Consider the following 19,245-nt stretch of genomic DNA (forward strand, 5'->3'; position numbering starts at 1 on the left):
GATTGTGTACTTGTGTTGCTATCAGTTAATATTTGTTTGCAAAAGGCTCTGCCCTACTCAAGCAAACTGTTTACCTCCACTTTAAGTAGGCCATAGAATGACAGCACAAAAGGAGACCTTTGGGCCCATTGTGCCTTTGGTAGAGCTATTCAATTAATCTCTCTCCCCTGATCTTTCCCCAAAGCCCTGTAATTATTTACCCTCCAAGTATTTATCCACTGCTCTTTTGAATGTTACTATTGAATCTGCTTCCAATACCCTTTCAAGCAGTGCATTCCAGAACACAACAACTCACTGTGTGAAGAAAAAATATCTTCTCAAGTCACCTCTGGTTCTTTTGTCAGTTACCTTAAATTTGTGTCGTGTGGTTACCGAGCCTTCTGCCACTGGAAACCGTTTCTCCTTACTTACTCTATCAAAACCGTTCATGATCCTGAACACATCTATCAATTCTACATAAATAAATTTTATCGCTACTAAATCTATCTCTCCGAGTTCCGTTGCAAGATAATGCAAGACGAAGTAAAACCCTAAATTGATCCATTCTTTAGAGTGAGGGGAGAGATTTAGGAAGGTGCTCATTCTTTCACTCCACATTCTGGTGGGTGGGCCGATTATACTATTTTCAAACTCCATTGTGACCTGCTGTACTAACACATCCATACGTGTGCACCCCATGAGCACAATTACAGAATGATAGGATGTGCTACTGAGTAGTTCAGCTGAAAACTTGGAGCTGCTTTTCCCTGGAGATGAGCTTCAGATTCATTTCTGAATCTAAATTGGGCAAAGTTGCATCTGTTTGAATTGTTGTTAGTTCAAGTTTGCCATCTTTTGCAATTGGCAAGTAAGTACATTCATGTGTCACTAACTGTCTTAAACTACCAATAAAACTGACATTGAAAAAGACTTGCATTTTGAAGTGAAGTCCGTTAATAATCGCTAATGTTTAAAATCGACAGTTGTACATTAAAAACGTAGTGATAGACAAAGAGGGAGAAATTGGAGAGCGCACCGTTTGGGATGCAAACTTCTGAAAAAATTTGGCGTTTGCGCTTCAGGAAAGAAATGGAGTGCTAAATTAAACGCTCCACTTGCGCTCCAGGAAGGAAGAGGCAAGAGACGGGGCGGCAGGTGTGCAGCGCTGTACAATGGGCCATGCAGTGCCGCCGCGTTGAAGGGCTCCTTCCCTCCCATAAACGGAAGGGCCATCGCTGCAAGCTCTGCAAAATAAGACTTTTTTTCTTAACGGCAGCCGCGATCCGGCATAATCAGCCCGATGCACTGCGGCAGAGTGCCGGGCTGATCGATCACGGGCAGCAAACAAGGTAAAAAAAATTGGAAAGAGATTTGAATTTAAAAAAAAAAAAATAATAAATTTTTTAATTTACTTACCTTGGCCACCTTGCCTTTAAGCATTGTCCCCGAAGCGCCTGGCCTCCCAATTGTCACCTCCTGCAGCTGAGTGTGTTTTCGCCCGGCGATGCTGCGGAGGGATGGAATGCAGGTCCGGGGCGCTACCGGGGTGATGCGTACGTCAATGACATCACGATCTCCGGGTGTAGGAGATCGGGGCGCAATGCCGTACTGCCGCCGTAAAACTCCTGCCGAATTTAGCGGGAATCGCTGATCTCACTGTGCCTGGTCACAAACCCATTTGCGCCCCAAGGCGCAAAGGAGCACAATTTCTCCCTCAAATTCAATTTTCTTTGACAGGAATCTCCTGAAAACATGATTAAGATTTTACTAACTTAGGAATGGCCAAGATGCAGGAACTAAACCTTCACGACAGTGATTCTGAATTCTTGTTGGCTGCTATTCAAAAATGCCAAGAATCTGTAAGAGTGAAGAAGAAACACTCTCCTCGGGTTGTCAGCATGAAATAGTCATTTGAAACAAGATACATTCTGACAGTGTCACAGCCAATCCTTGCCAAGGAACTGTGTTTGATCTTGAATCCAATTTTCAGGAGCTATCTGCATTATCTTGTTCAAGTGGTCACTTGTAATTACATCTTTTAAATGTGTTTTAAGATCTGTGCTTCTGAAATTTGAAGTTCTTGACACAAACATCAGTACTGTAATGGATTTGAGTATTGGCTGGAAGTGCGATGGTTCAGCCTCATGGAAATGAATGTTTTTAAGGTATTTTCCTGGTGGTTATAAAAGTAAGTTGCAATTTTTTTCCTAAAATACAACCTGGTTCTCAAATTAAACGTTGCGTGCAATTTCTTTGGAAGAGCCAGATGGGTAGAATTGTTAATGATAACTGTGTGAGAGGGCTTGAATGTATCCGTGACATTGATCAATAATTCAGGGAGCTTTAGCAATACATTTCAGTAGTGTTGCTGATTAATTTCTCCCACAGTCTTAAACTCAACAACTGTTCTGACTGCAGGTATCCTAGTCATCAAGAGTCAGCATTTAAAGACAAATATTGAATCTATTGATAGTCAGGTGAATTGATCATTTTTGGTAATTTTTTTTTTTACATGGGATTCAGATTATGAAACTCCATGAGTGTAGGTTATAACAGTCATTTTACATTCTTAACACCATTACATTTGGTACAGCATAAGTTGCACCATCTTTCAGTTGACTTCTGCGGGAGAGGTCACATTGTTCATGTGGTGGCATGTGATTTTAGGCTAATTAGTGCTGACATTTAACCCTCTGGGTATCTGCAAGTCTCGTCAGCTTTTTAAAATATGCACTTTCCTTCATATAGTTCAGTTGAACTGTATTTTTGTACGTGAGCTGTGAGGAGGATGCTAAGAGGCTGCAGGGTGACTTGGACAGGTTAGATGAGTGGCCAAATGCATGGCAGGTGCAGTACAATGTGGATAAATGTGAGCTTATCCACTTTGGTGGCAAAAACACAAAGGCAGAATATTATCTGAATGGCGGCAGATTATAAAAAGGGGAGGTGCAACAAGACCTGGGTGTCATGGTACATCAGTCACTGAAAGTTGGCATGCAGGTACAGCAGGCGGTGAAGAAGGCAAATGGTATGTTGGCCTTCATAGCTAGGGGATTTGAGTATAGGAGCAGGGAGGTCTTACTGCAGTTGTACAGAGCCTTGGTGAGGCCTCACCTGGAATATTGTGTAGTTTTGGTCTCCTAATCTGAGGAAGGACATTCTTGCTATATTGAGGGAGTGCAGCGAAGGTTCACCAGACTGATTCCCGGGATGGCAGGACGGGCATATGAGGAGAGACTGGATCGACTGGGCCTGTATTCACTGGAGTTTAGAAGGATGAGAGGGGATCTCATAGAAACATATAAAATTCTGACGGGACTGGACAGGTTAGATGCAGGAAGAATGTTCCCGATGTTGGAAGTCCAGAACCAAACGACATAGTCTAAGGATAAGGGGTAAACCATTTAGGACTGAGATGAGGAGAAACTTTTTCTGAGTTGTTAACCTGTGGAATTCTCTACCGTAGAGAGTTGTTGATGCCAGTTCATTGGATATATTCAAGAGGGAGTTGGATATGGTCCTTACGGCTAAAGGGATCAAGAGGTATGGAGAGAAAGCAGGAAAGGGGTACTGAGGTGAAATGATCAGCCATGATCTTATTTGAATGGTGGTGCAGGCTCGAAGGGCCGAATGGCCTACTCCTGCACCTATTTTCTATGTTTCTATGTGAATTAGACACATTGACCATCAAATAGTAGTTGATGACTTCCCTGAAATATTTTGGTCTGTCTTACAATTTATATGCACTAAAACCAAGAGTATCAAAATACTAATTTTAATAAAATAGTTATTAAAAATAGCTGGTAATAACTTTGGTAGAAAAGTATCATTGGTTTGTCCTTTTTCAAAATAAACGGGAATACTAGAATTCTAAAATAAAACTTGGAAATAGTGGAATTGCACAGCAGGTCAGTCAGCACCTCAAGTTAGTTCATGGTTTTGGGAGTGACTCCTCCTTAGAACTGGTTTGTCTTGATAATTTGAGTGTTCTTTTTAATTTCCTATCGCCAATAAATTAGTACGTTTTAACAACTCCGCTGCAGGACCTATTGCACTCCATCAGGATCATTACTATACAGATGATAAGTTGAACAGTTTCTTCTGGGGACTGGCAAATTGTTGTATGAAAGTGAAAATATAGAAGGGAAATAATATAATTCTTCAAATGAACAAATATTTTATTGACATTTTACATCAATACATTTATTCAGTCACAGTGCTGTCCTACAGTAGAATATAAGAAATAGGAACAGGAGTAGGCCATACAGCCCCTCGAGCCTGCTCCGCCATTCACTAAGATCGTGGCTGATCTTCGACCTCGACTCGATTTTCCCGCCCAATCTGCATATCCCTCGATTCCTCTCGAGTCCAAAAATCTATCTATCACAGCCTTGAATATACTCAATGACTCAGCATCTGCTGCCCTTTAGGGTAGAGAATTCCAAAGATTCGCAACCCTCTGAGTGAAGAAATTCCTCCTCATCTCAGTCTTAAATGGCCGACCCCTTATCCTGAGACTATACCCCTTAGTTCTAGATTTTCCAGCCAGGGGAGACAACCTCTCAGCATCTACCCTGTCAACCCCCTGCAGAATCTTGTATGTTTCAATGAGATCACCCCTCATTCTTCTAAATTCCAGAGCGTATAGGCCCAATCCACTCAATTTCTCAATCTGTTCCAGTACATTAAAATCTTAGACTATGCAATAAGTGGAGAGGTCAATAATTCATTTAACACTGCAGATGGCTGAGTCCCAGTTTGGACTGGCAAAAAGCAGTGAATGTTGTCCTCGAAACCATAAATGAGTGCTCTCAATAATGTAAATGATCCATTTTTTTTGTTTTGGAGTGGTGTTTTCAGAGGCCTATGGTCACAGTACTTGTCTTTTTGACCACATGATTAGTGTGAGAAGAAAATATAATTACCTTCGATAGGGAGGCTCTACCTCCAGATTAATGCTAAAACTGGTCTATCTACTAAATGAGATGTCTGGTAGAATTGGCCTGTTTCCAAGAAGCAGTCATTTGCAAGTCCCTGCAATAACTTGGAGAGGGTGAATGAACTTCCATGCGCTAAGTTCAGAGTTTCTTTTGGAGGAGCTGAGACAAAGAGTAGCATGTTGTTTGACTTCCAATAGACTAATAATTTTATACTTATTAAAAGTTCCTGAAATAATAATATTTGAAATTTCTTTAATACTATACCTTACAAAAGCCTTCAATAATTACTTGCATGCTGAGGAGAGGTTTGAGTAGTCTGAAACATGTTGTTTTTCCCTGATATTGAGATGTCAGCTCTGAGAGTAGTGACATTATAAATGCTCAAATGAGCATCATGATTAAAGCTCATTGCATCATCTGTAAATGCTTTGAAGTTCTATATACAGCATACACCTTGAAGTAAAAGACCAGGAAATACATTTGCCATTATAAATGTGAGTAGCAGGCTTTTTAAATTCCTAGAGCATACTTTAGCCAATGCTTTTGTGCTTTTTCAGCAAGCTGACTTGTAAAGCATCATCATCATCATCATCGGCAGTCCCTCAGAATCGAGGAAGACTTGCTCCACTCTTAAAATAAGTCCTTGGGTGGCTGAACAGTCCAATACGAGAGCCACAGTCCCTGTCACAGATAGGTGGGACAGATAGCCGATGAGGGTGGGACAGGTTTGCCGCATGCTCTTTCTGCCGCCTGCGCTTGATTTCTGTATGTTCTCAGCGATGAAACTCGAGGTGCTCAGCACCCTCCCGGATGCTCTTCCTCTACTTAGGGCAGTCTTTGGCCAGGGACTCCCAGGTGTCGGTGGGGATGTTGCACTTTATCAGGGAGGCTTTGAGGGCGTCCTTGTAACGTTTCCTCTGCCCACCTCGCATGCACTCTTGATGTTGATGCAAGCTGTTTGTTAAAGGGAGTCATATATTTCATTAAGTGCAACATGTTGACTATCTTCACCAATATAGTAATCTAGGCAGAATGGTATTCTAATTGGGAGTGTCTCCAGGGTAAACCAAAATTGTTCATTATCCATTTACCTTCTGTATATGGAGAGCAACAGATAACTGAGTCTTCTAAATGTCAGCTGTGGTTCAATGGGTAGCTCACTCACCTGAGTCAGAAGGTTGTGGGTTCAAGTCTCACTCCAGGGGCTTGAGCACAAATCTAGGCTTACACTCCAGTGCAGTGCTGAGGGAGTGCTGCATTGTCTGAGGTTTCTTGGATGGGACGTTAAACTGAGGCCCCATCTGCACTCCTCAGGTGAAAGGAAAAGATCCTGTGGCACTAATTCGAAGAAGAGCATGGGAGTTATCCCCAGTGTTCTGGCCAATATTTATCCCTCAATCAACATAACAAAAACAAATGATCTGGTCATTATCGCATTGCTGTTTGTGGGAGCTTGCCATGTGTAAATCAGCCGTATTTCCCACATTACAACAGTGACTACATTCCAAAAAAAAATACTTCAAATACTTCATTGGCTGTAAAACACTTGAGACATTTGGTGGTCGTGAAAGGCGCTATATAATTGCAAGTCTTTCTTTAAATAATGTATAACAGGGGAACATTACACTGGGCATAATTGTTAGTTGGGATTTACCCTGGGTCCTTTTTACACAAAGAATGAAACTTTAAAGAGAGTATATAGGTGTCCTATGATATAGTCTCTCCAAATTAAGTTTGAATGGACGAAATGAATCTTCATAGTGCCACAGAAAAGCATGGATTGCAAAGCTTGTGAAATTTGATACTTAAGATGGTAGTGTATTAAAGTGTTCAAGTTCTCTTAGTAGAAAAATACTTTTTATATCTACCTGCTGTGTACCAATACGTAGTCTTAAAGTGATGCTATTACTTTCAGGGGATATAGCCCCTTTTAAAGGAGAAAGTGATGTGTTTATGCTGGTTGGAGTAAAAGGAGAAGACTAATTTCTAAGCTTGTAAGAAATACATTTGAACACCTCACACCTTAACTATTTTGAAAGATCAAAATGAAAGTAATGAGTTTAGTAGCTTATTCAATGATTAGAAACATATTAAATGCTTGTGCCTGAAGAAGATAATTATGAAATTAAAATTACTGTGTGTAGATTAGTAGCTAAATGAGCTAACAATCACTCGAGTAAAGTTGGTAATGGCTTTTACTGAATAAGTGCATTACCTCTTGTGGACAATTGTGTTTCTTAATTGGCTTATTAATCAGGATTTTCACTGCAATGTTTGGAGCTAAGCTTTCGGTGTCTGGTCACAGAATTCTCTACCTCAATGCTCCTGCTGTACTTGTGTACACTCTGTGGTGTTGGGACTTATATACTGCATTGTAAATGTGCTCATGTAAGTTCAGTATAAAAATCTCAATTAAAGCCACAAAATCTAAATTAGCTTGAACATTCGTATTCAATTGAATTACAGAGTACTGTGTGATAGAACTGGGACATGTGCTGGCCTTATTCAGAAACTAGTCACTACTGTGCATGTGCCACACAATGGGCTCGATTTTTCCTACCGAGGCGAGCTGCGACACCGCTCCTGGCTCCATGTTGGCTTTCCCTACGACTTTCCTAGAATGGGCTTGTTATGCCCGCCCTGCGAGGTTCACGCCCAATTAAAAGGAAGCGGGTCTGATGACATCATCTGATGCACCATCAGCCGGTTTCCTTATAAAGGGACCATGACCACATACATTTTGACAGTTGTGCTGTCAGTGTTCTGCAGCATTGAGGTTCTGCAAACTGACCAGCACTGCACAAAGGTGCACGGCTGCACCCAGACTCTCCCATGACACCCTCCATATGCTTATGGAGGGAGTCAGAGCACGCAAGGAGGTTCTCTTCCCTTCCCATGGGCGGAGAAGACCTCCCCAGGGCACCATCGCAGCCTGGTTGCACATTGTACAGGAGGGCACAAGCAGGGATGTCTTCATCTGCCAAATTTTTGCCCACTCACTTAGCCTATCTGTATCCCTTTGCAGATTTTTTGCGTCCTCCTTACAATGTGCTTTCCGACCTATCTTTGTATCATCAGCAAATTTGGCTACATTACACTCAGTCCTTTCATCCAAGTCATTAATATAGGTTGTAAATAGTTGAGGCCCCAGCACTGATCCCTGTGGCATCCCAACTTGAAAATGACCCATTTATCCCAACTTTCTGTTTTATTAGTTATCCCAACTTTCTGTTTTGTTAGTTAGCCAATTCTCTATCCATGCTAATATATTACCCCAAACCCTGAGTTCTTATCTTGTGCAATAACCTTTTATGTGGCACCTTATCAAATGCCTTCTGGAAATCCAAATACATGACATCTGCTGGTTCCCCTTTATCCAAACTGCTCGTTACATCCTCAAAGAACTCCAGCAAATTTGTCAAACATGATTTCCCTTTCATAAAACCCTGCTGACTCTGCTTGATTGAATTATGCTTTTCTAAATGTCCTGCTACTGCTTCCTTAATAATGGACTCCAGCATTTTCCCAACGGCCGATGTTAGGCTAACTGGTCAATAATTTTCTGCTTTCTGTCTCCCTCCTTTCTTAAATAGAGGCGTTACATTTGCAATTTTCCAATCTGCTGGGACCTCTCCAGAATCCAGGGAATTTTGGTAGATTACAACCAATGTATCCACAATCCCTGCAGCCACTTCTTTTAAGAACCTGGGATGTAGGCCATCAGGTCCAGGGGACTTGTCCACCTTTAGTCCCATTAGTTTGCCTAGTACTTTTTCTCTAGTGATAGTGATTGTTTTAAGCTCCCTCCCGCGCACGCGCGCGCGCACACACACACACATGCCCCTTGATTATCATTTTTTGGGATGCTTTGTCTTCTACCATGAAGACCGATACAAAATATTTGTTCAAAGTCTCTGCCATTTCTCTGTTTCCCATTATTAATTCCCCAGTCTCATCATCTAAGGGACCTGTAGAAGCTCTTACTATCTGTTTTTATATTTCTTGCTAGTTTACTCTCATAAACTATCTTCTCTCTCTCTCTCTCTCTCTCTCTCTCTCTCTCTCTCTCTCTCTCTCTCTCTCTCTCTCTCTCTCTCTCTCTCTCCCCCTCTCCCCCTCTCTCTCTCTCTATCATTTTTTTTTTAGTCATCCTTTGCTGGTTTCTAAAAATTTCCCAATCCTCTGGCCTTCCACTATTCTTCGCAACATTATATGCCTTTGTTTTCAATTTGATACCATCCTTTACTTCCTTAGTTAGCCACGGATGGTTCATCCTTCTCTTGGTCTTTCTTTCTCACTGGAATATATCTCTGCTGAGAGTTATGAAATATATCCTTAAATGTTTGCCACTGGTTATCTACCATCTTGCTCTTTAATTTATTTTCCCAGACCACCTTAGCCAACTCTGCCTTCATACCTTTGTAATTGCCTTTATTTAAGTTCAGGACACTAGTTTGAGACCTAACTTTCTCGCCCTCAAACTGAATTTGAAATTCTACCATGTTATGATATCACTTCCCAAGAGGATCCTTTTACTATGAGATCATTTTGGTGTGGTGTGGTGCCAACTTGGCACATCATGTGACAGCCAGGGTATACAGACAGCGTTAAGTGAAGTAAATGTGGCCATGGTGAGACCATCCCGGGCAGCAATGTGGTCGGGTGCTGATGCCCTGTGTCCTGTGCAGCATCAGCTGATTGAGGAGAAGGTTGATATTGTTGGTGATGATGATGTGCCTGCTGATGTTGGTGTTGGGGCTGATTGTGGTGGGATTCTGAGGGCCAAGGTGAGATTTTTTTTCAAGGGCACCGATGCTGATGGCGTCGATGACAGGTGAGGTTGAGATGTCAGAAGCGATCTGTCAATGGTAAGAGAGGTTGCTCCAAGGAGGTGACACTGGGTAGAGAGTTCATTGCAAACTCTTCAAAGCTTGATAAAGCTGAAAAGTGTAATCCAAATCATGAAGGCTCCAGCTTCTAAGATAGGAAATTGAACAGCTGTGAAATGGTAGCTTTTATGCCACTTCTGCAGCTGTCAACTAGTCAAACCAATCCAGAGTTGTTGAGAACCTGACACACTTGCCTGACGTGTTCCCTGAGGGATGGGAACCTCATTTAAAAAGAAAAAACTTGGTAAAATGGTTAAGACCCGGAAAAATACTGGTTAAATAGCTATAAGCAGCTAACCAACTATTTCAATTGCCTGATACGCCGCTTAGTGTTGGGTCTGCAATCCGCAGGCAGAACCGGCACTTGAGAAATTCACAAGGAGGAGGGTTCAGAGTGGACCTCCACCCTGCTGTCAACCACAGCCATTTTGGCAGCGGGCCCGCCTCCAGACTTGCAGGGCTGATTAGGTTCCGGCCAATGAATGCGGTGTGGATGTGGAATGACCACAATACCCTAGCTGACATGAGTTAGTAATGCTGTTCAGTGTTCGTCACTTGTACCATTTAATTGTAACAATGCTTGTTGACCGGTAACTGTTGTCTTAACTAAATGTAGTTGTGGTTTATAATTGTCAGCTTGGCTTAGTGGTAGCATGCACGCTTCTGATTTAGGTAGTTGTGGATTGAAGACCTGCTCCAGGATTTGAGCATCTGGTCTCAGCTGACACTTTTAGTGCGGTACTGAGGTAATGCTGTCTTTTGGATAAGATGTTAAACCAACTGTCTGGCTGTTCAGTTGAAGGTGGCTCGATTTGAACAAGAGCAAGGGCACTCTCCTAGTGTGCTCGCCAACATTTGTACCTCCACCAACACTGCCAAAACAAATTATCTGGTTGTTTGAGATGTGGTACCTTGCTTTGCACAAATTGGCTACCATGTTATCTGACATAACACTGACTACACTTCAAAAGAAATGCATTAGCTGTAAGACTCTTTTAGAATCTCCTGAGTTTGTGAAAGGTACTATATAAAAGGAAGTTGGTGTCAGCATGGCTCAGTCGGTAGGACCCTTGCCTCTGAGTCAGAAGGTTGTGGGTTCAAGTCCCACTCCAGAGACTCGAGCACAAAAATCTAGGCTGGCACTCCAGTGCTGTACTGTCGGTGGTGCTGTCTTTCAGACGAGACGTTAAACTGCGGCTCTGTCTGTTTTCTCAGGTGGATGTAAAAGATCCCATGGCACTATTTAAAAGAAGAGCAGGGGAGCTGTGTCCTGGCCAATATTTATCTCTCAGTCAACATAACAAAAAAAAAGAATTTGCTCATTATGAAATTGCTTTTTGTGCAAGCTTCCTGTGTGCAAGTTGGCTGCCGCGTTTCCTACATTACAACAGTGACTGCACTTCAAAAGTACTTCATTGGCTGTGAAGTGCTTTGGGACGTCCTGAGGTCGTGAAAGGCGCTATATAAATGCAGGTCTTTAAAGTTTTTTTTAGTAGGGTAAGGGTTTTAAATACTATTTTTGTCTAAATGTTTGTTCATTTCATTACAGGTTATCTGCCAAACAGTATTCATGCAGTTGAAGCCATGTTAGCAACAGCCAGCATCGGTGCCATTTGGAGTGCAACCGCTCCGGATTTTGGTGTAAATGTAAGTAATGCACACGTGTGATTGGCTCATATCCTTTAGTTCCAAATGGGCCTGATAATAGTGCTCGATTTCATGAAGTGCATTGTGTAAAGGTCTCCTAGACTCCACATTTACTTGGAATCTGTATGTTAGCTGCTCTAAAAGCATTGCACGTGATCTGTCCGTAAACACATGGTAACATCTCCTGCTTTTGGATTCCAATTGTTTTTTTCCTACCCTTCCCTACTCTTCTGGGCGTTTTGACTTCTTCTGGGATACAGATCCGCAGACACTGGTTTCCCTCATGTACATCAGCCAAGTGTGTATTTGTTATGTATGAGTCAGAGAATATCACAGGCTTTTGAACTGCAGGGAGCGCGCCCCATGTAACCTGATCTTGCCCATGCAGTCCCATCCCAGCAGAAGTCGCTGGATAGTGATCAGGAGGGAGGACCTGGTTGTTTTATCCTTTTTTCCCCCAAACAAGCCAATTGTAGTGTCCCTATTGCCAACCTGTCTGCGATAAGCTAACTGAACACAGGCCAGAAAATCAAATCGTGGCCCTTTCTAGGAATAATGGCTCCTAGAGAGCTACTCAGAGAGCTTTATTCCATAGTTTCAACCTAATACAAAAATTGATAACTCGCCTTCAGTTGAAATGCCTTTGTTAAACATTTCCATAATGATGCATGCTCCTATTTCAGAAGTGGCAGACCAACTACTAACTAGCACTGAATCTTAACTGCCAATAACATCTAAAGAAATGGATGTTGGACCATTTTACTTGAGTTAATGCTTTTCATACTTCATTTCAACACGATCTGTGTAGGCTAAATAATCCTGTAGTAAAAGTTTTGGGAAAAAAATAGTCAATTTTTGGATGACCCAATCGGGTCTTGTTGCACTCAGATCCGCCAGCGATTGTTACCTTGCTTGAAGTTCCATCTGCCACCTGCTGGTGAGAATTTATCCAACTTCTGTGAAATTTAAAACTAAGCTCAGCTGTGCTTTGGCATAGTTTGTAAATACTGATGCTTAAGCAGAGTTGCCTAACTAAAACCAGAGAATCTTAAAACCTTCGTTCAACTGAATAATTGGTGTCCTCACAACTAGCTCGTTTTTATTCCGAATGATTGACCAGTATCCTTCAGATATCCTTTGCTTACTTCTTTTTGGTTTCTTGTTTGTACTTGTTCGATTGCATTGACAATGTTGTATTATGCATGTCACCTTGCAGTTTTCCTCTGAGCTGCCTTGGGACAATTTTCTACATTAAAGGTGCTATAGAAATGCAAGTTGCTGTATCTTAAGGAGTTTGAAAATCTCAACTCATGTAAAGACTGGATAGTTAGCTACAAATATTTGATCCATTGACTTCAATATATTTGTTTTTATTTTGTCACAGTGTCATGCGTTGCCGTGTTGTTATGGCACTGGTTTTGCTGAACCACAGCTATGCACCTATAGGAGTGGAGGGAGGGAGTCATTCTTGTGCAGACATTTTCTTTTTACACTGCCCCCTCTAATACATCCTGAACTTTGCTAATATGTTGTCAGGTTGCAAAAGAGGAAGGTATTGATAACTTTTCTCCTCCCCGACCCTCCGGGCTCCTGCAGGTGATGACTTATTTTGGGATATGATGCACTGCCCAATTGGCATTTTGTGCCTGAACTTGAGGAGCAAGTATTACTGGGATAATTAATAGTGCGGGCCCTCAGCTGAGTCCACTTTTGTCCTTGTTTAATATCCACATGAGTGCATCCTTAGCTGTGGGGAGGTGGGTAACTAGTTCGTGGGTCAAAGCACGAACCTTGACCTTCATGATCCTGGACTAAAAAGGTACACGAAGAATAATAATACCAACCCTTAATGATGCTGGAGCAGAACTCTGCGTAGACCAGGATGGAACCTGAATGTTTCTGATCTGCGTGTCTTTGTCACACCTACTCCACATGGTGGACCTACTCGCTGAGGCGTTCAGAGCAGGGGTGGCAAAGGAAAGAGAGGTCTCAACAATATCATAATTGAGATGAGCATAAAATTCACAGTAAAAATGACCAGCCAATTAGTGCATTTGCTAATTAGTGGCCCGACAAAGCGACTTGAGGCTCTAATACCAGTGACCGCAATAATTCGCAAGGTGCCAACCTCTGCTGGATTATCAGCGATTTTCTTCAAATGTTTTTTTTCTTTGGTAAAAGAGCTCTTCTTTTGAGGTAGGTTCTTGTTGCGTTAGGAACACATTTCTGCCACACAGTGCAAGGAATGTTCATTTGCAGTAAATATTCATTATAAATTCATGAAAACCGGCTGGAGGAAAGGAGTAGTTGGAGCCTGCTGCTCCTCTGCTGATATCAAAGTGACCAACAAACTCCATTATGATGCTGCCAGCATTCTGAAAAGATATATTTATGACGAGGGTTGTTGACGTTGCTTCAAGAACAATGTCCCCCAGATCATTTCCATGATAGTGAAGCTTCCGTATCCACCGTTTGTTTATTTCTTAAACTTGCTGCTTACGGTCTGATAAACTCTAGTATCTTCCTGTTAGAGACTAAAGGCTGGAAATTCCCCAACCCTGTGCTCATTTTTTTTTTCGCCGATATTTTGCTGTTTTGGGTGAAAAACGGTGATCCGGTAATTTCCCCAAAGTCTTGTGCCGATGGTTTTTTAAATACCGCTGAAAAGCGGACCGCTGGTGTGCAAGACTGGAAATACCACCATCGGCGTTTTGTCTTTTGGCGGACCCATATTCTGGGCGAAAAACAAACGCCTGAGGAAAAACCTGCACTGCAGCCCCAAGAACAGCGAATAAAGACCTGCAAAAAAGGTAAGTTAAAGTTTTTATTTTTTTAGTTCTTTTTCAGCGATTCAATAGTTAAGTGTCTGGTGAATGTTTTGTAATTTTTTTTGCAATTTTTTTTTTTTGTTTTCCCCCCCATCCTGTAATCGGCTTTGGACTAAAGTTGGCGAGGATCGCCGTTTCTGCCACGAATCCTCGTGCAATGCCGATCTTTACCGCTGGGCGCAATTTTTAACGAAACTTAGGCCTTTAAAAATGGCGGTGTGATTAGCGGTATTTTTGGCGAAAAATGCCGAAAAAATATTGCCATCACCAAAAGATGAATTTCTAGCCCAATGGATGCCTTAAAATGTATAAAACTGATACGGATGCTGTGTTTTAAATCATTGTCTTGAACTGGAGTAGAAGTGTCTACTTAGGATACTTAGAAATGCTACTGTCCTGGTACCCTGCTGGGATCTTTTTGCATTCTGCACTATGACAACCATTATCTGTGGTTTTCAAGTTAAAGCTTCAGTTTGTTTATCTATCTTTACGACCGTTTGTAGAAAGATTTAGAATGGAAGGAAGTTGATGTAAACATGTTGCTACGTCGTAAAGGAAATAATGACTCTGAACGGGCCGTTTTCTGGTTTGGGCCCTTGAGTTCAAAGAATGGAGGGCTAAGGCTTTGTATTAATTGTACCCGGGACAGAGAGAGATTAAAGGAATTCCACAGAAAAGCGTCTTCAAGAAGGTATAAATGATGACGTTTGGCCAAAATCATAAGACATCTTTAAGGCGGGTTCTTGAAACAAGAATCGAGACGAAGAACACAATACGGCATTGGATAGCAAGTTTTTAGGAGATCCTCTCTATAGATCAAAAGGTCTTGTCAATGTCCTGCTTCAGTTCCACCCCTAAAAATAGGTTAAAATAGGACCTCCCGGAAGCTTGTACTTACAGACGGAGGAGAGAGATCGAGATCCTAGACAAAAGGAAGAACTGAATTGCACACGTGCCAACCATCCAGCTGCCTAGGCCCCAAGCTCCCAAATTCCCTCCCTAAACGTCTCTCTCTCCTTTTTTTTTCAGGACACTCCTTAAAACTCTTTGATCAACCTTTTGGATCTAATATCTCAAGTGATAATGTCAAATTTTGTTCGATAATGCTCCTGTGAAGCGCCTTGGGACGTTTTACTTTGTTAATGGCACTATATAAATGCACGTTGTTGTACTCAACAAAATCACTCCTGCATGTCTAATCTATTACTATATTACACACCATGGGACACGAGCAGTGCAGCAAGATACTGGCATATTGCAATTTCTTTTGGTGCAGACACAGTAAAGGAATAGAATTGTATTAAAGTCGCAGCAGATTTTAACCGCATTTATGAAGAGTAAAACTTGCGATGTATTCATACTTGCTTCTTAAGCTAAAGATACAAATTACAAACTATCAATATTCTTACCAAGATCAAATACAGTTACTGATATCTTTTTTAAAAAAAAAAAAATTGGCCTTGTGGATGGTTAAAATGCAAACTACTAGATCTGTTTGGCATTGTCGTTCTTTACACATTTACAGAACACAAGCATGAACAATTTTGAGTTCCGAAAGATAAATGCAGCATCAACCTTCACTGGAACCAATCAAATATTTCAGATTTCTAAAAGCTCGACTGGTTTATCGAGCTGAAATGTGAAGTACCTGCAGGGAACCCCAGATGTCGGACTGCAGAAGTCCAAGTCATCATTTGTTCATTCAAAACACGCAAACCCTATTTTGAAAAACTAACACGTGGAATTAATTGCGTCACACACCAACCTTGCAGCAAGGCACTTGACTGGAATATGGGGATCATTCAGTTGATTTTTACTTTGTGAAATAATGTATAAATCAGATGAAAGTGCAGGTCACAGGTCACCCTTCCCAATATTCACTAACTCCAGTCATTTTAATAGAGGAACTATGAATAAATGGTTACATTTTTTAATGATCCAATTTCCTTGGCTCCATTGCTTGGGTTTTCTGAAGAGCAAAGTACATAAAGTGGCACTTGGTAGCTAGATACATATCAATGTAGTAAATAAGTGTCTCTGTCTCATCAATTTGAAAGAAGTTAAGTAGCAGTAGCTCAACAATAAATTCCACAGGTGACATATTTTGCTGGCAAATGTGACTAACAAAGTACAGGTATCCACTTACTTTTTACTAGTAACTGAAGGAATGTTAGAAATAACCTTTTTACGGCGCTCTCTGGTCACTTTAAATAACCAAATTCAAGTGCAAACCAATATGGTGGATGTATGGGGGCAGAAATTGGTTGTCCGCCCATTTCTTGGCGGTATGCCGGTGGTATATCATTTCATACCTCCGGGTACCGCTGGGGTGGAGTGTGCGTGATTTTCATCATTTTTTTCTCGGCGGTATGTCGAGCGGAGTGCAGCAGGTGGTGTGCGAGCGATGAGTCCTTTGCACTGGGGAATCTTCAGGTCCCGAGTTGTGCATGTTGCTGCGAAGCTCCACCTCCCGAGAGGCACAGACTAGAATCGACAGACTGCCGACCTAAGAGCAATGGGCAGGTATGTGGGTGGGGGAGGGGGGGGGGCGGCCGCTGCTTGGTGATGGGTGGGGTGGATGATTGCTATTTGTGGGGAAGATTGTTGAGTTGGGGGTGGGGGGGGGCGGGAAACGGATCGCTCTGGGGGGGTGGGAGGGACTGGGCAGAGGGGGAGTGGTTGACGGATAAAAAAAATGTTCACCGGTGAAGATGTATACTGCCGACTGAAGATCGACTTAAAACTACCTTTTCCAGGGCAGTCTGCAGGGTCAGCGGTATGTCGGTGGTAAGTCATCAATTTGGCGATTTTGGGCGGTATGTCGGTGATATGCATGGGCGGCCGGTGTGCATTCCGCCCGGCGGTATGTTGCTGATGAATTTCCCGCCGGGCGGTATGTTGGTATTTTTCAATCAATTTGGCGATTTTGGGCGTTATGTCATCGGTCCGCGGGCGGTATATCCACTAATTTCAGGCCCATTGTGTTTAATCAGAGTTTAAAGACAGAACATAACTCATTAGTTATATGGTAAAAACATACAACCATAAAAATAGTTGCAATCAATCCGATCTCGTGTTTTTTAAAAAAAAAAAAATAATAATAATTTGTTCTGGGATGTGGGCATCGTTGTCCAGGCCAGCATTTATTGCCCAGTGGAGCGACTTAAAATTGGAGATGCGCAAGAGGCCAGTATAGAGATGTCTGAGGGTTGTAGGACTGGATGAGGTGACCGAGATAGGGAGGGGTGAGGCTATGGAGTGATTTGAAAACGAGAATGAGAATTTTAAAATCGAGGTGTTGTCTGACCAGGAGCTAATGTAGGTCAGCGACCATGGCTGATGGGTGAATGAGACTTGGTGCGATTTAGGATACGGGCAGTAGAGTTTTAGAGGAACTCAAATTTATGGAGGATGGAAAATGGGAGGCTGGTCTGGAGAGCATTGGAATAGTCAAGTCTAGAGGTAACAAATTCATGGATGAGAGCTAATTACTACAGATAATTAGTTCAACAACAGAAAAACAAAACTAGTGAAGGTGTTATTGAAAGATTTGAAATTGGCCCTGAAAAATAAGAGTTAATCTTGAAGTCACATAGAACTTGTGTCCATGTCATATTTAAAGTTTAGCACTAAATTTATCTTAAATGGTGTGTATTTGGTGTGAAAATCCTGGTATGAAGCAGCTGAATTGCACTGTCAACTAATTGGGCTCGACAAGACTTGGCCATTAAGTAAGTGGCTTGAGGAAAGAGCAATGTCAGCTCGGGTGACCCAATCCCCCCCACCCCAGCAACCATGTTGTAACATCATGATGTCCATTGTGAAACCATTCTATCTGAGTTCAAGTTCAAATTCAATCCTAGGCAGTTCAACGTGCAACTGTAAAATCTGAAGTGTGCATGGCCAGGCATTGGGAGCTCCAGTTCTCTTAAAACTCACTGCACATTTTAGGATATGGCAAAATAACCTCATGCGTGTGCACCATGGTGCTGAGCTTCAGAGGAAATCCGAGCAACAGTGACAGTGTGGGATAGTGTGTTTAATGTTCCTTTGTAATACTGGTATACAAGGAGGTGCGTTGATCTTCCTATATATATATTTTTCAATTAGCCATTGTGCCTTATTGAGGTTTTCTTCAATGCACAAATCTGATTTGTACAGAAGTATCCTTATTCACAAGAATAAAACACAATTTGTTGATGAATGAAGCATCAAATTGGACAAACTATTTTATCCTCTTGCACCTTTGACATTTTCTCAATGTACTGACATTTTTTTGTGTGTGGTTTGTGTGTGTCATATACATAATATACAGTGTGCGTGTGTCATACACATATATACAGTGTGCGTGCAATGTGGTTTTCCTGTCCTTTCACACTAGATGGCAGCATATAATTAAGGAGATGGTCTATTTGTCGTGCTCCAGAACAATGACAAGGCTTTTATTTTCATTGATTAATGTTGAAATGCAAGATTGGTTCTTGTTATCCATAAACTTTCCATTTTGATGATTTAAAGTTTGATTAATAGTTTTAACAGATGAACTTGATCACTTTTAGTACTATCACATAAGCCAGATTAACCTTTGATTAAACCCCGTTAAAACCTATTGTAATCATTTGTAATTCATTTTCTTCAAAGTTTCCTCTCCTCTTCTGAGTCCAATGTTGTTTTAAATATTCCATGTCCTAGAGATCAGACAGGAGATCTGCTCCTAGGCCTAAATCAGCCCTGCTGTATAACATGCTACCAGAAGGCAAGTTCGAGCAAGGTCACTGGTGTGCCATTGACTGATCAGTCATTGCATGTCGCTGTTTTACCTATGTAACTATTACAGCAACAACAGCAACATGTATTTATATAGTGCCTTTAATATAGTAAAACATCCCAAGGTGCTTCACACAGGAGTGTTATAAGAAAAAATTGGCACTGAGCCACAAGAAGAAATTAGGGTAGATGATC

The 19,245-nt window shown here is 41.7% G+C and overlaps 1 protein-coding gene across 1 annotated transcript in view; it reads left to right on the top strand.

Annotated features, from left to right (window-relative positions):
* Positions 1–14,265, top strand: part of LOC139241564 (acetoacetyl-CoA synthetase-like) — a gene marked incomplete at its 3' end in the record, with an annotated part of 46,304 nt that extends 32,039 nt beyond the window's left edge. Inside the window, exons 5-6 of the mRNA XM_070870050.1 lie at positions 11,358–11,455; positions 14,088–14,265. Of these exons, the coding sequence (XP_070726151.1) occupies positions 11,358–11,455; positions 14,088–14,265 (276 nt within the window). The remainder of the gene's footprint in view (positions 1–11,357; positions 11,456–14,087) is intronic.
* Between the last annotated feature and the right edge of the window lie 4,980 nt (positions 14,266–19,245).

This window comes from Pristiophorus japonicus, unplaced genomic scaffold, assembly GCF_044704955.1.
Source record: "Pristiophorus japonicus isolate sPriJap1 unplaced genomic scaffold, sPriJap1.hap1 HAP1_SCAFFOLD_1109, whole genome shotgun sequence".
NCBI lineage: Eukaryota > Metazoa > Chordata > Chondrichthyes > Pristiophoridae > Pristiophorus > Pristiophorus japonicus.